This window comes from Lagenorhynchus albirostris, chromosome 2 (genome assembly GCF_949774975.1).
Source record: "Lagenorhynchus albirostris chromosome 2, mLagAlb1.1, whole genome shotgun sequence".
Lineage (NCBI taxonomy): Eukaryota > Metazoa > Chordata > Mammalia > Artiodactyla > Delphinidae > Lagenorhynchus > Lagenorhynchus albirostris.
The window spans coordinates 62,136,634-62,161,393 of NC_083096.1; the positions used below are offsets into that span (position 1 = coordinate 62,136,634).

At 48.3% G+C, this 24,760-nt stretch overlaps 1 protein-coding gene across 10 annotated transcripts in view; it reads right to left on the reverse strand.

The window, feature by feature from the left end:
- POGK (pogo transposable element derived with KRAB domain) overlaps nucleotides 1-17,262 on the reverse strand; it is a 32,382-nt gene extending 15,120 nt beyond the window's left edge. For 2 of the 10 annotated variants that reach the window (XR_009537539.1, XM_060134040.1), the window contains exons 1-5: nucleotides 16,986-17,262; nucleotides 15,390-15,523; nucleotides 9,783-9,909; nucleotides 8,829-8,996; nucleotides 6,061-7,544 (exon numbers count right to left, since the gene is read on the reverse strand). Coding sequence is in view for 8 of the 10 variants with exons in the window: in XM_060134040.1 (XP_059990023.1) it covers nucleotides 6,073-7,544; nucleotides 8,829-8,996; nucleotides 9,783-9,909; nucleotides 15,390-15,521 (1,899 nt within the window). In the remaining 2 variants the exon portion in view is untranslated. Of the gene's footprint in view, nucleotides 1-121; nucleotides 1,412-1,927; nucleotides 3,810-6,060; nucleotides 7,545-8,828; nucleotides 8,997-9,782; nucleotides 9,910-15,389; nucleotides 15,524-16,049; nucleotides 16,569-16,985 lie in introns of those variants that run through there. The other 8 variants (XR_009537540.1, XM_060134032.1, XM_060134057.1 and 5 more) reach the window with 8 other exon arrangements.
- Nucleotides 17,263-24,760: the final 7,498 nt, after the last annotated feature.

Sequence of the window (24,760 nt, forward strand, 5' to 3'; positions counted from 1 at the left end):
AGGTCTGAATAACATATGTATAGATATGTATATATGGTTCAATATCTGGATCTGTGTATTTGGTTTTGTACTTTAAATGCGACGAATAAACCTTTTGGGAGAAAACTTTTTTTGTTTATTAAAGTAAACGTATAAGGAATACCACCTTCTACAGAAATATGAAGAACCTTGCTTTCTGAGATCTTAGCAGAGACTTTTCAAAAGAACGTACTACATGAGAAAGATTAAAAGCAGGTTCCAATTAAGGCATGTCATTTCTTCCTCTTGTGATATGTAGGTTAAGACTAAAAAGAAAAAATAAACAGCCTAGTTTCAGTTCTTGGCACAAGCCTGGAAAGTCCTTTAGAGTTTTCAATAACTCAAGAATTTTTAGGGTTTGTAAGAATTTGAACTGGTATCTAATTGCATATAGTGGTTTTGGCTTGGCCTATCCATGTATCTGAGTCTTAATGCTAAGTATGTGTTAAATTTCATGTGTTCCATAGATGGAGAGGCAGCTAGAAGCCTCAGACATGCCCTGCTGCCCACTGCAGTGGCAGGTTCCATAGAAATCTGTATAGCAGAGGGACCTCCAAACAGAAAAATTGCTCACTACTCCGTAGGACCTGGCCTAAGTCCCTAGTTGCCTACTCTGGTGGGACCACAGGACACCAGAGGACTCTTTTTGCCTCCAAGTTTCGGGCCTACACTCCAAGATCTACTTTCCATGCCAGTTTCCCTCGAGCATCATTTTGTACAGTGGAGAGATTGGGTTGAGGGCAAGGCAGGCAGGTAGATAGAGTGATACTTAGGATTTTTCAAGAGAGCCAGAGTTCAAATGCCTTGTTCCACCAAAGGTGGCCTCCAGCCGTAGCACCGTGGTCAACTGTGGGATCCTGAGTGCAGTCTCTTCTATAATTAGGTTCTTAAGAAATCATGAGTGCTTATTATCAAGCATCATTTAGAAAAATATTTCAAAGAGGAAAAAAGCTACTAGAAACCAGATAATTTCAGGCTTAGAATAGAGCTTAGTTTTCCTGTAGGGATTTCAGTAATTGTCTTTTAGCTGTAGGTATATCATTGTGCAAAACCAGGTTTGATAAGGCCCGCCTTATTTTCTACCAGGTACCAGAGTGCTGGCTTAGCACACATTCTTATCCCCTTTGTCACCCATTGCTGGGATCAACCAAGCACATAATTTCTCTAACACTTCTCCCATTGTCTGAAGTGATCACGACGTTCCTGATCGAATTTCATGAAGCGTCTTCTAAATGATTGCTCACTTTGACCGTAGATAAATACCTGTGTTTCCTCATGTCTTTTGACTCGGACCAGAATGCCTCCAGTTTGAATAATGGTAAGGAAGCTTGGTTTTCGGGGTCAGACTTAGATGCTGTGACCAACAGATTGGTTCAGCATTTAATTCTCACGGCTTAATAAAGGAAAAATGTCTAGATTATTCTTGGAGAGTAGATTAATATTTAATTGAATCTACAGGCATGGTAAATTGTCAAGACTAAAAGCACACCATGAAAGGGCATCTAGGTTCATCATACTTTCATTTTGAGAGAAATTTATGAAAACAGGACACAAGTTTTCTGTTCATCAAGCTGCATGTTTCCATCCTTTTAAAATTAATATCCCTTTATGAATTTCCTTCGTGTGATTTTTCCTGTGAGCATCCAAAACATGACTGATTGATTGAGGGAAAAAGGTATTTTTGCCAGGGCCCTTTCCCCCACCTTTAAAAGCCAGTTTAAAACCACATGTAACATTTGTCTTTAAAGACACCGACATTACTTACACTGCCATCCCATGAACAGACTTTTTTATTTCAAGGGTGTAATATATTGGTACCAAACTGAGTGGAGAATAAAGTGTAAATGAAGAGTTTGAAATGTGACTTTTCACAAGGCTAGCAGATAATAAATAAAACCACCAGAGCCTGTTGTCTTTATTATCAAAGTTTATTGTCGGAGTCAGTTCCTATCTACTGGGGAGTACAACTATGTCTCAATATGTGCTATAGTAACTCTAGGGTAGTAGCCATTCTGCAAAATAGTTGTACTGGGGCTCTGTTAGGCATAGATCATAATAAAGTCAGTGGAAGAATGAGCCCAGAAAAACCCTGACAGTAGAGCCATTCCTCTAGGGAAGTTCCAGTGCTAAGCAACCTGTAAGGCATCATCTATCAGCTGACGATGAGACTCAAGGAGGTGTTGGTAGAATGAAACGGGAGTTGAACCCATTTTCTACTCTTCCCTGCAAGACAACTATGGCTCCAATGCAGGAACCAAAAATTAGGTCTTATAAAATCCTTTAAGCTCCCAAAGCAAGTAAAATAGGACATAAAGAGGAAAGGGCCAGGAACCAGGATAGTGGAGGATAAATTAAGTGTAATTGGAGGGAATGAAAACTTCTGGAATGAAAAGTAGCTGGATTTAGATGCCGTTTGAGATGACAAAGAATACAGTACAGGTAAAAGCAAATGGGGAAATGATTCAAACATTGAAAGTTATTCAGATATCAGAAGTTAAGTGAAATTTCCCCTCTTAGAGGAAAACTGGTTTTAAAAAATGAGGAAGGTGAATCACTAATAGGAAAATGAGTACCTGAGTAGAAATAGGTGTTTCAAAATGCCAAGAACAGTATAATATACAAATGAGCTGGGTCTACAGGAAGGAAAAGTGGTTATGGTAGCCTGTTAACCAGATCTGACATTGGAATGACATTTCTAACAATGGCTTTGTCTATGAGGTTCTGGCATATTTTTCGTAGCACAGGTAGCTTTGAAGGAATGTTTTCATAACACTCAACCTATGTGGGAATGCACATTACTTTAGTGTAAAAATTCAAAGACCTCCCACCTGTTTCTGCAGGAGAGAAGAAGTCTTCAAACAGCTGTGGCTAAAGACCCACGCCCTCTCACCACCCTTGCGATAAAAACATTAAAGGAATCGGAATTAACAAAACTATCAGATGGGTCAATGAGCTTTGTACCATGTAGACAGCAGATAATTTATGGTGACTTTTGCAGGCAGCCTGAGAAACAGAAGAGCTTGTGTACTAAATGCTACCCTATCATTAAATATAATAATAATGAAAAACAGGGCCATTAAATGAGACCCTAGAAAAGTCTAGCTGCCAACCAGATTGGGAAGATAAATGAAACGGCATAGTTTATTTTAATCTGTATCTTCCACACTAACCTAGTTTGTCTACAGAAAAGCCATCCGCTGGCACCAGGCCAGTACGTCTGAATTTTGTTGCTGTTATTAGCATCTCATTTTTCCAAAAGAGGAATGTGTAAGTAGCAGGTGTACATAAATGACCATTTCTACAAAGCCTTCTCTGCAGTCTTGACCTGTGTGGGGACAGGTTCTACTGATGGAAGCATTTTTAAAGGCAGAAGAAAAAACATTGACTTGAGGTTTTCTCCACAGAAAATACCAGTGGAGTTGGGCCCGTATGATGAGTCTCTTATTGGCGCTGAACAAATGGCCTCTTCTCCAGGAAATACCTTTGTTCATTCCTATCTACAGGTTTCTTTTGATGGACACATGGAGTAATCTCTAAAACAAGAAATGAGGCAGAAGCAGTTTCTTTTCTAATCATGTCTCTGACGAAGTGAAGGGTCCTAGACTTTTCTGACACCTCATGGACGTGGGGCGAGGGTGGGCGGTGTCCCAAGACAGGATGCTCAGGCTGCTGTCCGGACCTGGGCTGTTCTGAGCCCCATGGCCTTTTCCTGCTGCTCCCTGTGTACCTATGCTGCGAGGAAATCTTCGTGAGGATTTTCCTCCTCAGCTGTTCCAAATACAGTTCATTTGCTGGAAAACAGAGAGAACCTAAGTGTGAGTTAACCCTTGGATTTTAGACATTGTATAACTTTTCAAGAACAGATTAGTAAGATTTCCAAACAGATGAGAAGAGGCCGTTTTATGCCCACGTCGCCTCCAAAATGCCTTGTTCGATGAGAATCCCTGTCTACTTCTGGCACTTCCTCAGCTCAAAAACAGGGCAGCTGTACAGAGAACTGTGGCTGTCAAGATGAGCCAAAGCTAGTGGTTGGGATCGGACATAAATGCCTACATACGTAGCTGTAGCCCGGCATTGTTTTTTTCCCTTTCCTCTTCTGGCGGGTTTTTTTTTTTTTTTTTTTTTTTTTTTTTTTTTGCGGTACGCGGGCCTCACTGTTGCGGCCTCTCCTGTTGCGGAGCACAAGCTCCGGACGCACAGGCCCAGCTGCCATGGCTCATGGGCCTAGCCGCTCTGCGGCATGTGTGATCTTCCCAGACCGGGGCACGAACCCGTGTCCTCTGCATCGGCAGGCGGACTCTCAACCGCTGTGCCACCAGGGAAGCCCTCTGGCGGTTTTTGATCCAGTCCTTTGGGTAGCAAATAGCTTAGAAAATTAAAAATGCACAAAAATGTTATCTAACAAGGGGGGGGCGGGAAGGTAAAAAGGATAAAAAGTCACTATAATTCAAAGTCTGATAATCCAGTGGAGGCAGTGTAATGATTGGCAGAAAAGGGAGGCTGAATTCACGGAGTGGAAGAATAAGGGAACATGAGGGGGAAAAGCAATTTTCATGATTTCGACTGTAACAGTAAGAACTTCTCCCTGTCTCTGTAATTCTAGGGGTCTCAGAATAACACTGCGGTTCAATGTTAGGAGTACAGTTTGATTTGGGGGCAGGGAAGGAGACATAAGTCACTCTTCAACTTACACAGCATGAAGGGGGGCGGTGTAACAGAAGATTTCTCTTAGCATTTATTTCATTTGGAGAAAGAAGCAAGTAGGATGGAAATACCTAATTATACTTTAAAGGAAAGAAAAACCGTCAAGATACTTTTAGGTCCTCTGTAAAAGGAGTGCTGTCTTCATATTAAACACTGTCTGGAGGAACAAATGAACTGACAATTAGGGAAATGAGAACAAGAAGGTAAAATGAAATGTCTGTTCTCTCTGTATGTTGCCCACTGTAGGTGGTCGTTCACTCTCTCTCAAGGGGTCCGGGTGGAGAGGCTCACTCCACTAGTGATATCTGGTAGCCCCCCACTCCCCACTTCCTTTTTTTTTTTTTTTTGTGGTACGCGGGCCTCTCACTGTTGTGGCCTCTCCCGTCGCGGAGCACAGGCTCTGGACGTGCAGGCTCAGCGGCCATGGCTCACGGGCCCAGCCGCTCCGCAGCATGTGGGATCTTCCCGGACCGAGGCACGAACCCGCGTCCCCTGCATCAGCAGGCGGACTCTCAACCAGTGCGCCACCAGGGAAGCCCCCCACTTCCTTTTAAAGCTGTTGCCCTTCTTTACTCAACTGAAAATTCTCGGGCCTGTGGTCCTTAGTCCTTAGACTTTACTCACTGTAGTCCAAGATAAGCATTCTGTTTTGTTTTTTTTTTTGGTGCAGTTTCAATTTAAAAATATCACCCTTCAAACGTCTGTGAAATTATTATAATTGTTCACTCCATGTGAATGTCATGAGAATGAGATGATGGTTTAAAACACACTTCTGAACTCCCAGGGAGAAGCAGGCATAAGCTATTTCTTTCCTTCCCCACTGGGCTACTGCAGACCACCCCAGGACGGAGACCCGAGGCCCAGGGTACACAGTCCGAAGGCACATGCGTCCTTACATCCCAGCCCTACAGGCTACCCAAGGCGAGCACAGCCGCTCCAAGTGAATCAGGTACACACACTGGCCCTAAATGTTCAGCACGATTTATAAGGGGAAGAAAAATTTTGGTTTTGCAGACAAAACTTTTTCTTATCGGGGCCATGTCAGACTACGCTCTTTCAGGCCCAAATAATTTCAGTGATAATTACAGCTCTCAGATTAAGTGTTCTGGGAGCTCACTCCTTGTTCACTTCATGCATTATACAAAGTACCCACGAAATAAGCCAAGCAACCAGTTTCACGTAAAGGTGAAAATGCTGATGGCCTGTCACCTACAGCACTGCACTGTGGGCTCGAAGAGTTCTCAGAAACAGAGGAAAATAATGGCAAGAGAAAAGGTGTCTGTGGAACCCAACACGTACCTCAGGGTACGCGCTGGGCGGTTCCTCCCGACTGCTTACCTTGGCTTTCCCTCAGTTGCTCTCTGTCAGGCTCTCAGTGTCGCATTCTTTGGGCGGTTCCCCTCCTCCTGGCAGCTCGCTCTCGATTTCCCACAGGACGTCATCCTCGTCCTCCAAGTTGCTGGAGATGTGGCACTTCTTGAACCCCTGGACGATGGATTCGCTTGAGATGCTATTCCATGCCACCATGACCCACTCCAGAAAGAGGCCGAGGGGCGGCTTCTTGGCATTCCCCGTGGGGCTCAGTGCCAGGTTCCCCGCCAGGAGCCAGTTGGAGTACTGGGCCCGGACACTGTCATTCAGGGGTTTGTAGACCACCACATCCAACACCTGCAGCTGCGAGGTCAGGCCCCCCGGGATGATGACCATGTCGGTGTTCATGCTTTCCATGGAGCTCTTCACCGAGTCAGTGGCGTGGCCCCGGAAGCCGTTGAGGATCAGCATCCCTCGCTGCTTGGGCACTGCACCGGTTCTCCGCCTCCACACCACTTCCAGCCAGTCCTGCATCAAGTCCTCCGTCATCCATCCGTACCGGTGACAGCGGATTTCCATGCCGCTGGGGAACTTCCCGGGGGGGATGTATGTGCCCCTCAGAATGATGTACGGAGGTAACTTCCTCCCATCTGCCAAGACACCAAGCATGGCGGTGATTTTCAGTTTCTCCCTGCCTGGCGTCTTGACCAAGACGGGCTTTTCACCCTGGTTGTCCACAGTCACCCTCGAGGGCACCTCTAAGCAAATGGGCGTCTCATCAGCATTTCCCATCTGAGCCACCTGGTAGTCATGTGCCCTGCGCAGAGCCAGGACGCTCCGCTGGTAGGTGACGAGCTTCTCGGTCAGGTCTTCCGGCAGCTGCTGGGGCACCGGTACCTTATGCCGCAGAGACAAGTCATACCTTCGCATCATTCTTCGACACCAGCCCAGGCTGGCCTTGAACCCTTTCTCCGGAATGTTCATCTCCTGGGCAATCTCCAGAGCTTTCAGCTGCATGGCCTCCCTGGTGATGGGGTCCCCTTTGGCCTGCATGTATCGAACGTACTCGGCCACGCGCTGGTCCACCAGGGCGAAGCGCCCGTTTTTGGGGCCCCGGAAGGCGCGCCGCATGGCGTGGGCGTTCTGCAGCTGCGGCTTCACTTTGCGCCAGTCGCGGACGTTTTTTTCCAGCACCCCGAACTGCTTGGCCGCCTGGCAGTTGTTGGTGCTCTCGGCGTACTCCACCACCATTAACTTGAACCCCGCGTCGTAACTGCGGCGCATGCCCCGGCTGAACTGAAACTTCCCGGCCAGGTCGTCTGCCGAGAGGTCGTACCCGGGGAAGCCCACGGCCATGTAGAAGGGGTACCCCTCGCCCCACTCGGGCAGCTCTGTGATGTCCCGAGGCAGACGGAGGCCATAGCCGTCCAGGTGCTGAGGCTGCGGAAACTGGGAGGCCGTGTTCATCGGGCCCACCCAATCTGGGGGCTTCACGTCAGATTCTTCATTTTCTGGCAGACAGACAGGGAGGGGCAAAGATAGTGCCCGTAAGTAAAATGACTTCTGGCTCGTTCCCTGATTTTTTTTTTCTTTTTTTGGTCGAAATACCAAGAATACCTTAATCTCAAACTCACTAAAAGCAGTAGCTCTAATAACAGATAACACGAAGTCCTTACCCCCGTGCCAATTCCCATGGATTACCCCATCTAATTCTCACAATAACTGATTATTTCTTCTTTGCACGTGAGTCTAGAGAAATTAAGTAATGCATCAAGGTAGCTGAGCTAGGGAGTGGCAGAGCTGGAAACTGAACACAGGCAACAAGCTTGGATCACATACCAACTGTGTGGGCCACGCTTGGGTCAAAATAACCTTTACCTGGACGAGAAGCCAATTATAACCCATATTACCACGTAATATTACAGAATTTGTATCATCATGGGCTGAATCATATCCCTTAAACCAAGAAAATCTATAGCAATACCACACTTAGCAAAGTTAAGCTTATCAGGCAGAAGTATGGTTCTTGCATACCAATGTCAGAACTGGGTTTCACTGTATGTTTCTGTTTAGAAGGTGGCCACAGAAGCTGAATACGACTCACGGAAATTACCGTATCTCACCCGAACTAAGATGCCGTCAACTGCAAGGTGCACCATTACATGCCAGTAAGGAAAAAACAGCTACTAGGGAAACTATAGCACGCCATCAATTTTAAGAGGCATTCTCAACTGCAGAGATGTTAAAGCGATGAGGGAAAAACGTGTCTTGGAATCAATGAAGTACAGCATTTTAAACTATTACTTATAGAGAGAAGGCAAATCAAACCACTCAGGCTTTTGGGAAGCTGTATTTTTCCAACTCCTGCCCTCTAACTGTATTTCTTGATAAAAGACTGAGTGCTTCTTTAGACATATTTGCTCAAGTATGTACTACAGCTGCTATTGCTTTTTCTATCCAAGATTAAGGAGACAGGAAGCCAAGTGAATAACCCTGGATGCATGCTTCGTCACACTATTTTCCTTAGTTTTCACAGGTGTGTGGTGTGCCACTGAGGCACCCAGGATGTGCGCTGGACCAAAGCCACACAAACTTCACTTTGGTTCACCTGCATACAAAGGTGCATGTTGAAGACTTATTACTGACAGTCGACAGGTGAAGAAATGGAGGCTCAGAGAGGTGGATGAAGTCGCCTAAGGTCACATAGCATAGGAAAGGAGATTCTGAAACTCCAAAGCCCATCATCTTTCTGCCTCACAACCTTGCCTTACTCTTAAATACCCCACAGAATGTACCTGGAAACTTAAAATTCATCTTCATTATTCTCCCATTGGATGGATGTTGAATTGGGTTAATCATAGTACCTGCAAAGGTTCCTCCCTGGAACTGCCATTCGTCAGAATTCTGAGACTCCTCCTCCCTTTCCAACCGAGTGATCATGTCGGGCTTAGGGAATGGGAATTCTGTTTATAGGAAATAGAACAGGTAACAGCTGTGTGTTACTGTCTTGGAACACTGCCAAAATAAGTACTTTATAATACTTAAGAAACCCTCCCCTCCACTCCCACCCCACCACAGCCTTCTCAATATGCAGATTTATGAAAGGCGGGGGGAAAGGGCTCAGGGATACTTAAAGAAAAAATATGATGGGAAATAGGTCTGTCCAAGGGAATTTATGAATCTCTGCTAATGTACTAGCAACAACAAAAAGGAACTGCATTTAGCAGGGAAGTGGGTGGGTGCAGCCACGGATCTAATGAGCACTCTGGTACCCATATGAGCAAATGGGGAGATCCCTCCAAATGGTTACATTCTAATAATATGGTTACATTCCAATAATATGGATATCAATGCTGGGAAGGGAGCAAGGATTCTTTGAGGATATGTCCCCAAGCTTCTAAGGCTGACAGGGTAACAATGAGGCCTGCCTTCCCTCCTAAGGAACATATGAAGCACAGGCCCAGACCCATGGTGACATTTCTCAGATTATGTCTTATTTTTTCTTTTTTTGATGAGAATGCCTGGGTTGAATGAGGATGGTTCTGAGAGCTGGCACAAGCCGCTGAGTAGAAGGACACAATATGTATATCCTGCCTAAATCAAAAACAGGAAATTAAATGGGCACAGGCATTGAGGGGACAGACTCCAAGTTCAGGAGAGAGGGATGTTGGATACACCAGAGAAGAGAGACGTGGAAACAATTCTCTGGGCTCAGAGCTTCTAGGAGACAAAGGAAAACAAAGCTTTACCCAGGGACAGGACAGTTTCATAATTCATCCTCATGACCTCCCGGTACAGGGCCTTTTGCTGCTCCGTCAAAACGTCCCACTCCTCATCGGAAAAATATATGGCCACCTCATCGAATAGGGCTGGCACCTGCAACAGTGAACAGGCCTTTCTCAATGACTAGTAGGCACATGCAGACACAGATCACACACCCGCATCTCACAGGCGAGGGCTTGGGCCCGGGGAAACGTCTGTCCTGAGTCACACAGCTCCTCCGAGAAGCAACACCAAGACAAAAACAAGGTCTCCCGTGCCCTGCTGAGTGCCTTCCTCCCCCGGCATCCACAGATAAGGAGAGCAGCACCTTGAGAAGAAAAGTCCCCCGTACTGGTTGGGAGACACTGGATCCTCACATACAGCAGGGAGAGCCGGTCACAGCTCAGCCCCCATCCAGAGCCAGAACCAACCACGCTCGAGGAAACACCCCGAGACAGCTGCCCCACCAACACAACCCTGCTCTCTCCCTTGGTCACAGATCCTCAGCCCAGGAGGGTGCTGGGGGCCTCCTGGGCACTAGTCTCCATTTGCAGGGCACTAGCCCCGGTTTTTGACTCAGAACCCAACGCTGCCAGGGAGGGGCCAGTGAGAGAAGGGGCTTCAGCCGGCCTTTTCCAATCCACGAGGAGGAGGACAGAAGGGCTAATTAGAGCTTCAATGTATGTAACGAGATACTAGAGCAGACTGCTTTGCTTCCGTGCCTAGACCCGCAGCAGGAAGCCCTAAGGCCAGAGAAGAGCGCTCTACTGCCCGCTCCCGGCTCACCTACCTCCCCATCCCCATGGGCCAGTGGGACGGGGGTGCCTGAGCAGCCAAACGCAGCCAAGGCACCCAGACCGACCCCCTCTTGTTCAACTCTCTGCTTTTCTTTTTACTATGTGCTTTCCTTCAGTCATTAAAAATCCTACTCCAAAGTTCATCGTATTCAATGGTAAGGGATCTGGGCTGCTGCTTTCACAGCTACTCCCCATAGCTGAATCTAGGGCCTGGGGGATCAGAGTACTGTTTTCCATCTGCTTACAAAAGTTCAGCGTCTGCACCACCTGCAGCTTCTTCAGGCCCCCGGCCATCAATCATCTAGATCTCCTGGCCCTTCTTCCTTACGCACGAAGCCCACCTCGTCCCTCCCCCCGATCACAGCCCCTTCCACACAGGGAGAACCTCCTAGGAAAGGCCCTGTAACTGCTTCCCTTATTCCCCCCACAGCCCCATTTAATTAAGGAGGAAACTGGCTCAGAGCAGCCCCGTTTCTAACCCAAAGTCACACAGCCAATAACGGCAGGGTTGAGAGTGGGACACAGCACTGTCTGACTTCAAGGCTCCCGCCCTCACAGAGGGCAGAGGGGTCGTCTCCCAGGTCACCAGCTGGCAGGCCTCTGCTCCCACCCTGCACACACTCGGCAGTACTCAGCTGCTGCAGTTCCCTGAACAAACCATCCTCGCACCCTCTGTGTGTCCGCACATGGTGCTCTGCTGCCTCGGAGGTCCTCCCCATTCTTGGCCTGGCTGACACCCACCCACCTTCCAAGACTCAGCCCAGACATCCTGTTCCCCGGGAAACTGGTCCCAACCCAGGCTGTGTGCCCTGTGACGCTCTGGGCTGAAGGCTCTGGTGGCACTTATCACACTGCAGAGTCCTCTTGGCTTACCTGTCTGCTTCTTCCACTAGAATATTGGCTCACTGAGGGCAGAACCTGGGCTTATTCCGTTTTGTTTCCCTAAGCCTAGAATACTTCCTGTAGGTAGTAATCCCTTAAAAATGTGTTCTTTGAATCAAAGATTTAAGCAAATAACCCCTGGACGTCTCTTATTCCGCTTGGAATAGTTTCAAATAATCCTTAAAATGTATCTGTCACAAGACTGAACTTACTCTTTGGAGTAAGAATGGACAAAAATCCCTAGTGTCAAATACCAGGAGGTACAAACGGATTGGTCTCTGGGCTCCGCTCAGACTCCATCAATCTGGAAAGCCAGGCAGCCAGGAATTTTCCATCCCACCCCATCCCACTTCCCAGGCTTTTAAACAACTCTCCCTTTGGCCTTTTCTCTCCCTAGGAAATTCCAGATCTAGGCCATACCTATTTATAGGCCCTTTCCCTTTGCTGATAAAACAGGACACAGGACTGGCTATGCCTGTCATTGCAGAGGGGCTACCCACGTCGATCCTTGTAAAAGGTAACACGTCCTGGGCCTGGTAAATATATCAGCAGCCCTGGAGTGGTGAGAAGGCAGCTGGAGGCTGAGGCTGGATTCATGTCCTCCCATTTAGGACTGAGCCCCGGAGGATCCTCAGACAAGCCCACATTATGTTCCAGAGGCGCGCAGTGCAGTGGCTTAGGAATTCTCCTCACAGCAACCTTCTGTGAGAATTGAGCAAGCCTTCAGCCAGGCCCTGCTGTGCAGGCCTCCCCTCTCTCCACAGAGGCCTTTTATCTAGCCAAGCACAGCAGAAGGTAAACAGGGCCAGCCCTGGGCCAAACTCAGAAATCAGGCAGCCGCCATCCAACCCCTGGACACCCTTGCTTGGCCTCACAGGTAGAGGCCCTCGATCCCCGCCTTCCTCCCTCCCCTCAGAAGGTCAAGGACTCATCAGACAGGTGTTCTTCCTTCAGCTTGTGTGTGCTGCCTCACTCGGTCCCATGAGCTGGCATTCCAACGCTTATCTCCAAGGGTAACCGTCCTAGAGTACTTACACGCTGCCCAGGCTCGCTGCACCCAGCGAAGACAGCACTTAGGGGGCTGGGACTGGTGCACTGATAGAGCGCCTGCTGTATGCCAGGCACTGTATAGGGCACTCCCTCTTACGTGGTTAAATGTGTTACCTTATTGAATCCTTTAAATACTACAGGGATACGGGGATCACCACCCCAGTTTTATGGGTGAGGAAACAGGGCTGGTAAGTATCTTGCCCAAGGTCACAGAGTTAGCAAGTCGGACTCCCAAGCCCGTGCTTTCTCGGCAGGCCACTTAGGCCAAGTGGCCTCTGCCTGGTGGCGGCAGCAAACCCTAGCGTCCCTTAGAAAGACGAGCCGAGGACTTCTCCCTCAGAGCTGCTAGGGAGGGAGCTCAGACTCCTGGGCGCAGCACACTCCCCCGCAGGGCTGGCTCGGTCCCCTGGCCCCCTCTGCTTCTCTCGCCCATCCCCTCCACTCCCGGACTCCCCTGCGGGCTCCAGCTGCAGGAGCTGCTCCGGACTCTGCACACACGAGCTTTCCTCTCCAGTGCTTTTGCTTCTGGCTGCCTGGAGGGCAAGACCCTCCCTTCCCTTGGCTGGTTCCACCTAGGCCGAAGGCTTGGTTCAGAGTACACTTTCCCTTTTTTTTCCTTGAAATTGGATTTCTACTCCAGTTCTCCCACGAAATATTACCCTAATATACAGCCTGATTCTTTGGTTGGAAAAGCTTTTATTGATCACTCTAACACAATCCCCAACAACCAAAATACATATTCGATTCTTTTCTTCCCCTAGTTTTAATGCTCTAGAGCAGGGTTTTTCCCACCTCAGCACTGCTGACATTTTTGGCCAGATAATTCTTCGTTGTGGGAGCTGTCCTGTGCATCACCGATGGGTAGCAGCATCCCTGGCCTCTACCCAGGAGATGCCTGTAGGATCTCCCACTCCCCAAGCCCCACCCCGAGTCATGACAACCAAAGACGTCTCCACCCAGACGTCCCTGGGAGGGATGGGGCTGGGGGCAAAACTGCCTACTGCTCCAGACCAGGTCCCTGCCTGCCTTCTCCAGTTCTCCAGCCTGCAGGAGAGCCCGTCTTCCCCCACAGAACTCCAAACACTGTGCAGTTAATTAGATTTACTTCCCTACCTTCCTCACAAGACTGGTACCCCCGCGAGACTAGGGATCTTGCCTTAATAACACCCAGCACTGTGCTCAGTAGCTGCGGATGGATGGCAGGCTGCCTGGGTGCCACACATGCCAGTCCCCCTCCTCCAGCTCCTCTGGTTACCTCCTTCTTTCCCAGCCAAGCATGGGCTTCACCTTGCTCCTCTCTGTGTTGTCCCAATACACTCGTATGTGCGCTTCTACTGCACCTGCTTTGCGCACTTCTCCATTCTGTCTAGATGTTCTCGGTTGGCCAATGCAGCCTCAAAGCCATGGGTTCTTGCTCAGGGCTAGATAGGACGGATGCCTGCTCTCCAAAGTCTCCCCAGCTGCATGGATCTGAACTGGGGAGGAGGCCAGGGTGGGTGGAAGAGACAAATGCAATCCAGGCTCCATAGCTAGATGAGAAAACCCAGAGCCTGGTGTCGTACTGCTTTAAATATTTTTAATTGAAGTATAACATACATACAACAAAATGCAGTACTTTTAAGGTTCCAGCTCAAGAGGTGTTTTTAAGAACAAATGTCAGCGTACATGTGTATCCTAGGAGCAAAATAGATAACCTTGCTGCACCCCATGCAGTGGGAGCGGAGCGGGGCTGGATAGTTTGGAAGGACCATGATTCTATGAATACAGATCTCTCACTGGAAACAAAGGATATGTATACCGATGACATTCATACACAGTGGAAAACTAAGCAGAGAAAAGGAATGTCATTTTGTTGCTTCTTTAAAATGTTTACCATTCATGCCCAATTATCATGAAGTCCAGTAAGTACTGTGAATAATGTACATAACGATGACTATTAATATCTGTTGCATTTACACTTTTATAAGTTTACTCTAATTCTATCACACTATGCTGTTTGGATTATGCTCCCTATTCACTGCTGCCTACTATCGCAACCCCTCCATCCAGGACCAGCTGGAAATGCAGCTCTCTCCTGTGTCAATTGGCCTCGTCTCATAAAGCTCTCCTCACGTCAGTTCAGTGCCCCAAGACTTACTTAAATGGTTTAAATGGTTCCCTTCAACCAGCGGTAGGTGATAAAGACTCTCTCCTCACCCAAACTTTGGCCAGGCTCCTCTGAGCCCTCTTCTCCACTAGGCCTCTATCTTGGACACATACACACCCCCCTCCGGTTCTCAGTCTGCCCAGACCAGTTTTAGCAAGAATCCTGCTAAGTCAGTTTAGAAAGAACCCTCCACCGTGGATGTCTCCTCTTAGTAATTTTCCAACCACTGAGCCCTCCGCGCTGCTCCTTGGCTATAAATCCCCACTTGCTGAGCCCGATCTCTCTCCCCTATTGTGACAGTCTTGAAACCTATCTCAATAGTCCTGAATAGTCTTCCTTATCATCTTAACAAATGCCAGGACAATTTTTCTTTCACCCAGGCCAGCAGAGATTTAGTTGGTGTCTACAAGGTGCCTGGCATTGAGCAGGATACAGGGAATCCACGGGTACAGGAGAGAGACACAGTCGTGGCCTCTTGGACTCCCGATCCTGATGGTGTGCTTGAAGCTGCGTGCCTGAAGGGACTGTTCCCAGAACCAGTTCCATTCTTCGCTGTGCCTTTTAAAGCCACAGAACTGTTTTCTCAGGAATGCAAACACACCGGGCTGGGCTAGGCTATTTTTACTTCCTATGTCTGCTTGAGGAAGAGACTTAATACAAGCCTGGCTCCCAGGCCTGCCCCTCACAGCTGTGTGTGGACTCCACACCTTCTTACTTACCCATCCGCCCTCTGAGCAGATTCGGACTTTCTGCATATCTGTGGGGCCATCCTCCAGGTCCCGGCTCTGAATCTCTTCTTCTTCTTCCTCTTCTTTCAGGGTCAAATTGAGAGGGTAGGCTGTGGACTCCATCTCTGTAAGCAAGATTCAGTTCAGCAAAATCAGGTGCTAGTGTGAAATCTTTAAAGTCTGTGATGGGGCAGCTCAGGCTACACAAACTTTTTAGCCCCAAGCACAGTTCAGCTGCAACAATGGAAGGGGACAGGGCCAGGCCTGGGGAGGAAGGGTTTCAGGGAAAGCACCAGGAAGCTGGAAGGTGACATATTTAATTATGATAAGAAGAGGGTTGCAGGCAGATAGCATACCTGGCTGCCTTCGAATATTTAAAAAGCTATCTGTGTAAGACAGACCAGACTGGTTCTGTAGAGACCCAAAGGCAGAGCAGGCCACTGAGTAAACATTCCAGGAAGAGGTTTTAAAGAGTGCATCAAATGGCAGAACTTTCTCACAGCCAGTGCCACCCAAACATGGAATTGGCAGCAAGACAGCGCTATTGGCTTCCTTTCAATGAAGGCATTTGAACACAGATAGAGCACTCGCTCAACTGGGTTGTTCCTACAGGGCCAGTTCAGCATCAGGAGGTTGGGTGGCCCAGAGTACCTGGATTTTCCAGATTCAAAGGTTCTGTCCATAAGCCAGGTCAGAAAATAAGACTGTTCTGCCTTAAGCGACTTTCCAAGCCCAGGAGTCGGTGATCCTTAGTGAGGGGTAATGCCTGGACACGCAAGAAGGTGCAGAAATCAGCTGGGGCCAGGCTCTGGGGCCCACCGCCACCGGGAAGACTCGCTGCCTCTGGGCCGCAAATTCTCTTCTGCAAATTCTCTCGCCCAGCTCCTAGGCCAGTACAAAGGGCCGCGCTCCTGCCCTCTAGGGGCGCGGGCAATTCCTAGGTGTGGAGTGAGCGCGCATCTTGTGGGCCGCATCCTCCCGGGCTTCCAAAGAAAAGATCCTTCCGGAGTTCAAAGTCTGCTCCTTCGATATTTTCAAAAAGGACGGGCGAATGCGGCAGGATAGGTCTGGGGCGGGTGGAACAGGCTTCAGATCCCTGGAGCTGGGGCCCGAACTTGGCCGCGGCCTCCCCCGCCGGCTCCCGGGAGGGAGATGGGGGGGTGGGGGCGCCGCCCCGTGGCGAAGGTGCAGGCGAAGAGGTATCCTCTGCCCCGCCACCGCCCACCCGCCCGGCGCCCCGCCCGCCGCCGCTGCCGCGCCCCCGGGCGCGCTCCGGTTTCTCCAGCCATCTTGTCCCATTTCCCTTTCTCCGCGGCCCCGCGCCGGGAGCGCTCCTGCCGCCCCCCTGCCCGCGCCCGGCCCGGCCCATCTCCCCGCCTGGCCCGCTCCCGGCCCCAGCGCACCTGCCGAGCGGCCGGGGCCGGCGCCGCCTGCCTTCCCCGGCGGGCCCGCAACAAAGGCAGTGGCGGCGGCAGTTGCAGCTGCAGCCTCGGGACCCCCCGCCCCCGCCGCGGCCCGACCGCCGGGGGCCCGAGGGAGGGGCCATGCCGCCCCCGGCCCCCGCCCCGCCCGCCCGCGCGCACTCACCTCCGGGCCGAGAGCCGGGGCGTGGGCCGGGGCCGCGGTGGAGACGCCGAGGGCTCCGGCCCGGCTGTCACAGCGCCATCCTTTCCGTCTCTCCGGCTTCCCGTGCGCGCGGCCCCTCGGGAGGGAGCGGGGAGGACACGTGGTGGGAGGAGGGAGGGTCCGGCCGGGAGCTGAGGGTGTTGGGAGGCGAGGGGAGGAGCACGGCTGATGTCAGCGGGCCGCGGCAGCGCCGGGGGACGGCGCCCGCGCCAGCTCCCGACCCTCCTCCCGGCGTGGCTTCCGGCCGGTCCGCGCCGCGCGCTCCTCTTGGCTGAGCTCCCGACCCTCCGCCCGGCTCCGCCTCGCTGGCCGGAGTAGTGCTCTCTGCCCTCTCTGCTTCCCCTGGTGCAGTTTCCTGTGCACCATGTGCGACCTCGGCATAGATGAGGCAGGAAGAGCCCGGATTTATGTTTGAACTGAATGTAGCCTGGGTGCACACGTTCATGCGCTTATTTGCATGAACCACTGCTTTGCACTTGCTTGGACGAGCACTCGAGGCACTCTAAGGCATGCTTCAAGGAATGTGTTATGAAGAGTAGACCAGCGAGGGGGTTGGGGGGAGTGAGGAGGGGTCTAGGATCTTTCGGGAAGCATGCATATTCTGGCAGGCATATGTTCAGAACTTCGTACGTAATATGCATGTTGGAGGAACTTCCTGATTTTTGTAGTTGTTGCGTGTTAAATCCCAAGTGTGTAATGCCATGGAGGAAGTAACTCTAAAGCAGGATCTTCTCCAAAATGTTCAAAGAATTTGCGTGCAGCTCTGTGGACAATACAACAAAAGTGAGCGGAGAAGCCCTGAATCGCTTCTCATATGCGATCCCGGGTTTGGTATTTTTGTTGGGAACTCATTAAAGAAGAAATTATCCTGACAATTGTTAAAGCGGAAAAGTAGGACTTTATTCGGGATTATTGAGATAGCTGGCAAGACTATCGCAATAGAGCTGAGCTCTCCGGCTCAACTCTGAATACAGCAAAGACCAGTTGGGGAATTATCACCCACCTGGGAGTGAGGAGGTCAGTGGGTGGAATACTAAGAGGAGACAAGAAGGGTAGAGGGACCCTTGCTAAACCGATTTAACGGGATGCTTGCTGATGGCAAGCCAGGTTGATCAGATATCCAGGGTGGGGGGCTCTCTCTGTGCTGGGAGGGCTGAGGACCGGAGGGGGTGTGTATGTGTCCCATGTAGAGGCCTAGTGGAAAAGAGGGTTCAGAGGAGCCTGACTAAAATTTGGTCAAGGAGAGCATTTTGTCAAAATTTTCAGACTGTCCCTGAGAACTGAGTGCCTGCAGGGAAAGATTTCTCCAAGTTTTTGTCGCCATTCTTGTATTTATTTATATGTGACTTTGATTTCTCTCTGCCGTGGAGAGGCTACAGTGGAACTGTGGAGCTCTCAATATATAAAATATAGTATGACAATCGCATCTTTGAAGTGTAATTATGGCGGACAACCAAAGACCAAGACCAAAGAGGTCTAATCGATGGAGAGCAGTCAATTCAAATACTGGGAGAGAGGTAGATATTAGGAATTTTTGTTTGTTTTTACGCACAATTCTTTTTGTGTATAAAGTTAACATTTTTAGAGCAAGTGTGACATCTTAGCTCAAATTGATTGACATTCCCATCTTTTCTGAGAAAATGGCTGGTTCAGATGGAAAGGTGAGGGAGTCAGGAAGGAGAAGAGTACTAGGGGCACTGCTGACAGCTCACCTTCTTACAAAAAAAGTATTGATACGGGTTATGAGATAACCAAAGAGGAATATTATGCTAGGGTTTTGGGCTCTGAGAGCCCCACTGTTCTCATGCTGCTTTGATTAGGTTTTCCCTGGGAAGAGGCCAACCAACAGTGTCCCACCTGAATTCTTGACTTTGAACCCACAGCCCCATGATCTCAATTATTGTCACAGGCCCACCTTTGTAGAAGTCCACAACTGCTAACACGACTTACTCATAGGAACAAAGTGCTGGGGTCAGCACAATACACTGCAGACATTCATGTTTGTGGCTAAGTCACATCACTTGTCTCTGCCTGAGTTTCCTCATCTTCAGAAAGAGGGGGTTGAGCTAGTTATTGTCTGAGCTTCCCCTCACCTCTATCATTCAGTGATTCCTTTCTCCGTAAGACTTTGGCTTAGTCTGAATGGGGAGTGACTGAAGCTAGTCTTTGAAATGGTGCATGGCTTTGGTACTTAGGTAGGATGGACATCTCTTAGTAAGTGGTTAACAATTATGAACAGAACACCCATGGCATCAACATGATAGTTCTTTAATGTGATTGGTCTGACTTCATCTTTCCTTCTGTTGAATTTTTGCAATACACAAACCATAGGGATTCCAAAGAGCCCAAGTCCCACAAAATACCTCTTGAACTGTAGTGTCTGCTGGTTCATACACATTTCTGACCTTCAGTACAGACTCCATGGCCCTCAGACAGCATAGCTACTGGCCCCCATTGCTCCATCTCTCAGGGACTGTGGTAGATTGAATTAATGGTCTTGCTTCTTTGTGCTTCTGTGGTAGTACACCCTGCTGTTACATAGCACACCTTGCTGAGGTCTCAGTTGTGCAGAATGTACTTCAATGCCCCTTCACTTGGCATGGCCATGTGACATGCTTTGGCCGATTGAATGTAGGTGGAAGTGACTACATGTGAGTCCTGAACATGGGTCCTAGAAGGTCTCACATATTCTCATTTATCTCTCCGGTAGCTTTTGTCCTCTGCCATGACAAAATCATGCCTAGTTAGTCACTGCCCCTCCAGCCTGGGCTCCAGAATGAGACCTGTGCTGCACAGCCATCCTGTGAACATGAGAAGAGGTCGCTGTTTTGTTGTAAGCTATTGAGTCCTCAGGAGGCTGGTTAGGTAGCACTTTTGTGGTGAAAGCTCATTGAGACAGTGACAGTCCAAGGCAGCCTTGGACTTAGAGCTCCCATCATTGGCCCTCATGGGGATGCTCTGAGGCAGGGGAAAGGAGAGTTGCCATTTCATGGTGGAAATCCTCAGATATGTGCACAAGGGGATCCGAGATTGGGAGTGGAGACATAAAGAACCAAATGGGGGGAGGGCATGCAACTGCGGGCTGTATCTTTCTCTTCCCTGGGACTCTGGCACCTCAGAGGAAGATCAAGATATGACCTCTACATTCATATTCCCAGTGAAGCCTGAAACTACTCCTGGGAGATCTTGATAAAATGGTAAGGGAAACCCTGCTCCGGACAGTTCTTGGAAGGGTTAAAAGGTTCCTGGAGAGGCAGTGTGTTGTTAGAGAAACTCAGAGGATTAAGGAACAGGTAGAGGTCTCTCTAGAAAAAAAGCAAAGAGAATTGTAGTACTGAGTGTAGTACAGTAGTCCCCCCTTGTTCACAGGGGACATGATCTAAGACCCCCAGTGGCTGCTTGAAACCACAGGTAGTACTGAATCATTTTCTGTTCATGTCTTCCACCCACAAATTTAATACCTTTTCCATCTTAACTGAGCACTTATCATACACCGTGACCATAATTTTTGCAGTTTGAGGTGCAGCAGCAAAACTAGCATGGGTTTTGTCCTTCTTTCCAATTTCATGAATAGAAGATTCGTTCTTACCATATCTTAGCAACCTCAGCATACGATCTTTTTACTTTCCTTATTAAGTTGAGAACTTTCACCTTTTCACTTAAAGGAAGCACTTTGTGATTTCTCTTTGGCATATCCAAATTACCAGCATCACTACTCTTGCACTTTGGAGCCATTATTAAGTAAAATAAGTACCACTTTGCAAAAGCACTGAGATACTGAGACAAATCAGTCTGATAATTGAAATGGCTACTAAGTGACTAATGGGCAGGATATGCTGGACAAAGGGATGATTCACTGTCCCAGGCAAGATGGAGGGTGATGGTGCAAGAATTCATCATGCTACTCAGAACAGTGCACAATTTAAAACTTATGAGTTATTTCTGGAGTTTTCCATTTAATATTTTCAGACCATGGTAGACTATGGGTAACTAAAACTGTGGAAAGTGAAACCATGGATAAGGGGGGCATACTGTACAGACTACAAACAGACACACAAATGTATAAAGGCTCAAACAATAGAAATTTATCTTTCATTTATGTAACAGTCCTCTGTGGGTGTTCCTGGTCCACAGGTGACTCTCCTCCATGCTGTGATTTAGAGACCCATGTTCCTTCCATCTTGTGGCTCTGCCACACCCTCAGGCCTTGTGATTTTCTTCATCCATCAGAGTGAAGAGGAAAGAGAAAATGGAGAATGTACACCCCCCCTTTTTTTTAGCCCTAAAGTGACACACATCTCTTTGGATAGCTCACTGTGTTCCTGAGCTATGACCTCCACAAGTATTTCTCAGTTTTTTCCTCCTTCCCCGTTAACTGAGACACGATGAAGAAGTTGGACTTGGGTTTTTCCCTTCCTCCAAGTCAGTTAGGCTCTGGTAAAACACGAGTTGGTTAAGTTCTGTTAAAATAAGTTTTCCTTAAAAGCAGGCTTTTGTTAAGGAGAACAGAGCACGCTGGGCTTATTTAAAAATGGTTAATTTTCCCCTTCCCCTTCTGGATGTATGAAGGGATTTTTTTCTCCCATATTCACCCTGAGAACCTGGTGAGGCTCCTGGACATAAAACTCAGGAAAGTGTGAGGGCTGCCAGGCAAATTTATCTCTTAAGCTAGTCGGGGCCCAGTCGCCAATAATTAGTCAATTGCCCTTTACATGTTCCTGCAAGGCTCCAGCTGCAGCTTCTGCTCCTAATAAACTATAATCCTCCATATTTGTCTGTCTCTCCAGTTTTCGGGGTAGCAGTTTGTCCTGTAACCTCAATTCCCTGATGTAGCTAAGACTTGTTGATTTTCAGTTTGTTCAGCCTTTTTTTTTTTTTTTTCTTTTTGTGAAGATAGGAGGGATGACTTCCGAGCTCTTCACATGTCAGACTGGCTAGGGCTTCTTTAAATAGGGAAGCTACTTATCTTTAACTTGCAGATAAGGCTATGGCAAATCTCCTACTTTACCTTTATCCTCATAGATGACACAATTCAATAGCTAGTTTCCTTTACACCAGTGGAGTTGAGCTCAGTACAGCCTATTCATGCTGGTTCTTCTTATCTCTCAGTTTATATGTTATGTCTACAACCCTCTCTCGTTCTCTTCTATAATATTCATTTATTGCTCCTAGTCTCAGCCTCTGAGGTGACACAAAACAAATCTAACATAACAGCCTTGTCGATATTTAAAAACCTCTGTTTTGTTCCTTCAAATCTCCCCTAAATGTTCCTGTTTTCTTCAATAGTTCCTCATAGGGCATGGTTTCATGCCCTATGTCCTTTGAGATTACTTATGCCCCTTGTCCTTTGAGATTACTTATGATCTATTGTAGTTCAGGATTTTCCTGAGATCTTAGTAATACCATAATCCTCAAAGTAATTTTCCCACATATGTTTTTGTGTGTATTTAGTTTTCTCTTCTCTCTACATTCAGAAGAGTCTTTTTACTGGAAAGGAAAAAGCAAACTAGTTCTTTGGCAGAAAACAAATTCTTCCCTAGCAGTGAATGCTAGGTCAGTTTCTCATGTGTCTTGTATAAGGGAAACTGAATGATATAATACTGTCCTCAACAACACTGTTTGAGAAAATGTAGTCTCAAAATTCAAATAATGTAGCTGTCAGCTTTTGCTGCACAATGGGATGTTAGTGGACATATGTGAGCAGAGAAATGACCTGTGCTTGCACAGCGGGGCTTGCCTCTGATACTCCAATGGTTGGCTATGAAGAGTTTTCCCTGGGTAGCTGCTCCTTGAGCCTGGTCTCTGGACCACATGTGGATCTGACCTTAACTCAACCCACAGCCTGGAACCAAACCCAACCAATTCACTGCTTGAAGCAGAGCTGCCAGTGGAGCCCAGCCTAGATCATCTGATCCATAGTTGGCCTAAAGACCAGTGAACATGAAAATAAATACTTTTTAATATAAACCACTAGGTTTTGGGAGATGGGACCAGGCTGATCACTTGAGCAAAAGAGGCGAGCCCCACTGTGTAAGTACATGTCAATCCTCTGCTCATATTATAACCACTAACATGTTGGTCAAAGCAAATCACATGGCCAGGCCCAAAGTCAAGAGCTGGAGAAATACTCTCTCTCCACCATGAGGCCATGGTAGGAGTGTTGTCTCAGTCTGCCCAGGCTACCTTAACAAAATGCCATAGATGGGGTGGCTTAAACAACAGACATTTATTTCTCACAGTTCTGGAGTCCGGGAAGTCCAAGATCAAGGTGCTGGCAAAGTAGGTTTCATTCTGAGGCCTCTTCTCTTGGTTTGTAGGAGACCGCCATCTCACTGTGTGTTCCCATGCACTTTCTTCAGTGCTACATGTGGAAAGAGAGTGAGAATTCCTTCTCTCTTCCTCTTCCTATAAGGCCACCAATCCTATTGAATTAGGGACCCACTCTTACAACCTCATTTAAACGTAATTACCTCCCAAAGACCCCACGTCCAAATAAAGTCACGTTGAGGGGCAAGGCTTCAATATATGAATTTTTAGAGGGCAATTCAGTCCATAGTAGGTGTCACTGTATAATACTACCACAAGGGATAAATCATTGGAAACAATAATTCAATCTGCAAAATTATTCATGACCCTCCCTTGTGCAAAATATACTCACACCCATTCCAAGATCCATCCCCACCCCCAAGTCTCATCTAATCACAGCATCGGCTCCAAGTGCAGATTTTCATGACTACATCAGGTCTGCTTGATCAGGAGAGCTGTGATTTAAGAAGGCAAGTTACCCTCCTCCCCAGCTCTGCACACCCTGTATAGAATGAGAGCACAGGGACAGGATAACCACAATGAACACTTTGATTTGAAAGAGGCTGAGCAGTCTTTTTTTTTTTTTTTTTTTTTTTTTTGCGGTACGCGGGCCTCTCACCGCTGTTGCCTCTCCCGTTGCGGAGCACAGGCTCCGGACGCGCAGGCTCAGCGGCCATGGCTCACGGGCCCAGCCGCTCCGCGGCATGTGGGATCCTCCCGGACTGGGGCACGAACCCGTGTCCCTTGCATCGGCAGGCGGACTCTCAACCACTGCGCCACCAGGGAAGCCCTGAGCAGTCATATTTATAGCAATCCTGAAAGCCCAGTAGGCAAGTGTTGTCAGGTTTCACTGTCCTGCGGGGTTGGGAATGTCTCTTGGTTAGGCCCTGGGTCTGCTTCTGGGAGCGACTCCGAAGCTCATGTCCTTTACCACTATGGCTCCACACTCTGGGAGGTCCTTCACTTTCCATCATTTTCCTTAACCTCTTCTGAAGAGGCCATAGGGGAGCATGCCCATCTTGGTGGCAGAGTGGCCTTCTCAACCTGCTCCCTGCCTCTAAAATATAGAGGCTCACAGATCCTTATTCATTGTGAACACCCTCGGGGTTGTTTTTTTTTTTGTTTTTATACTCTGGGTTTGTGAGGCACCTTTTGCAAACACAGCCCTCCTAAAAACTTTGTGAATTTTCTAAGTATTTGATTACAATCTGCATCATGTGTCCAAAGACACACCTACCACTCTTTGGGGGATAAGCTCGCGCTCTCTCTCTCTCTCTCACTCTCTCTCTCTCTCGACACAGTTAAGGAAATGTGGGGCACTTCAGGCTTCTGGGCCAAGCTTTTTGATATTTCTAGTGGTCCTTTTGTGTAGTTGGAAGGATCTGCTCTGTGATACCTTAGTCCTTTCCAAGGTCTTAAAAAGAGCCATA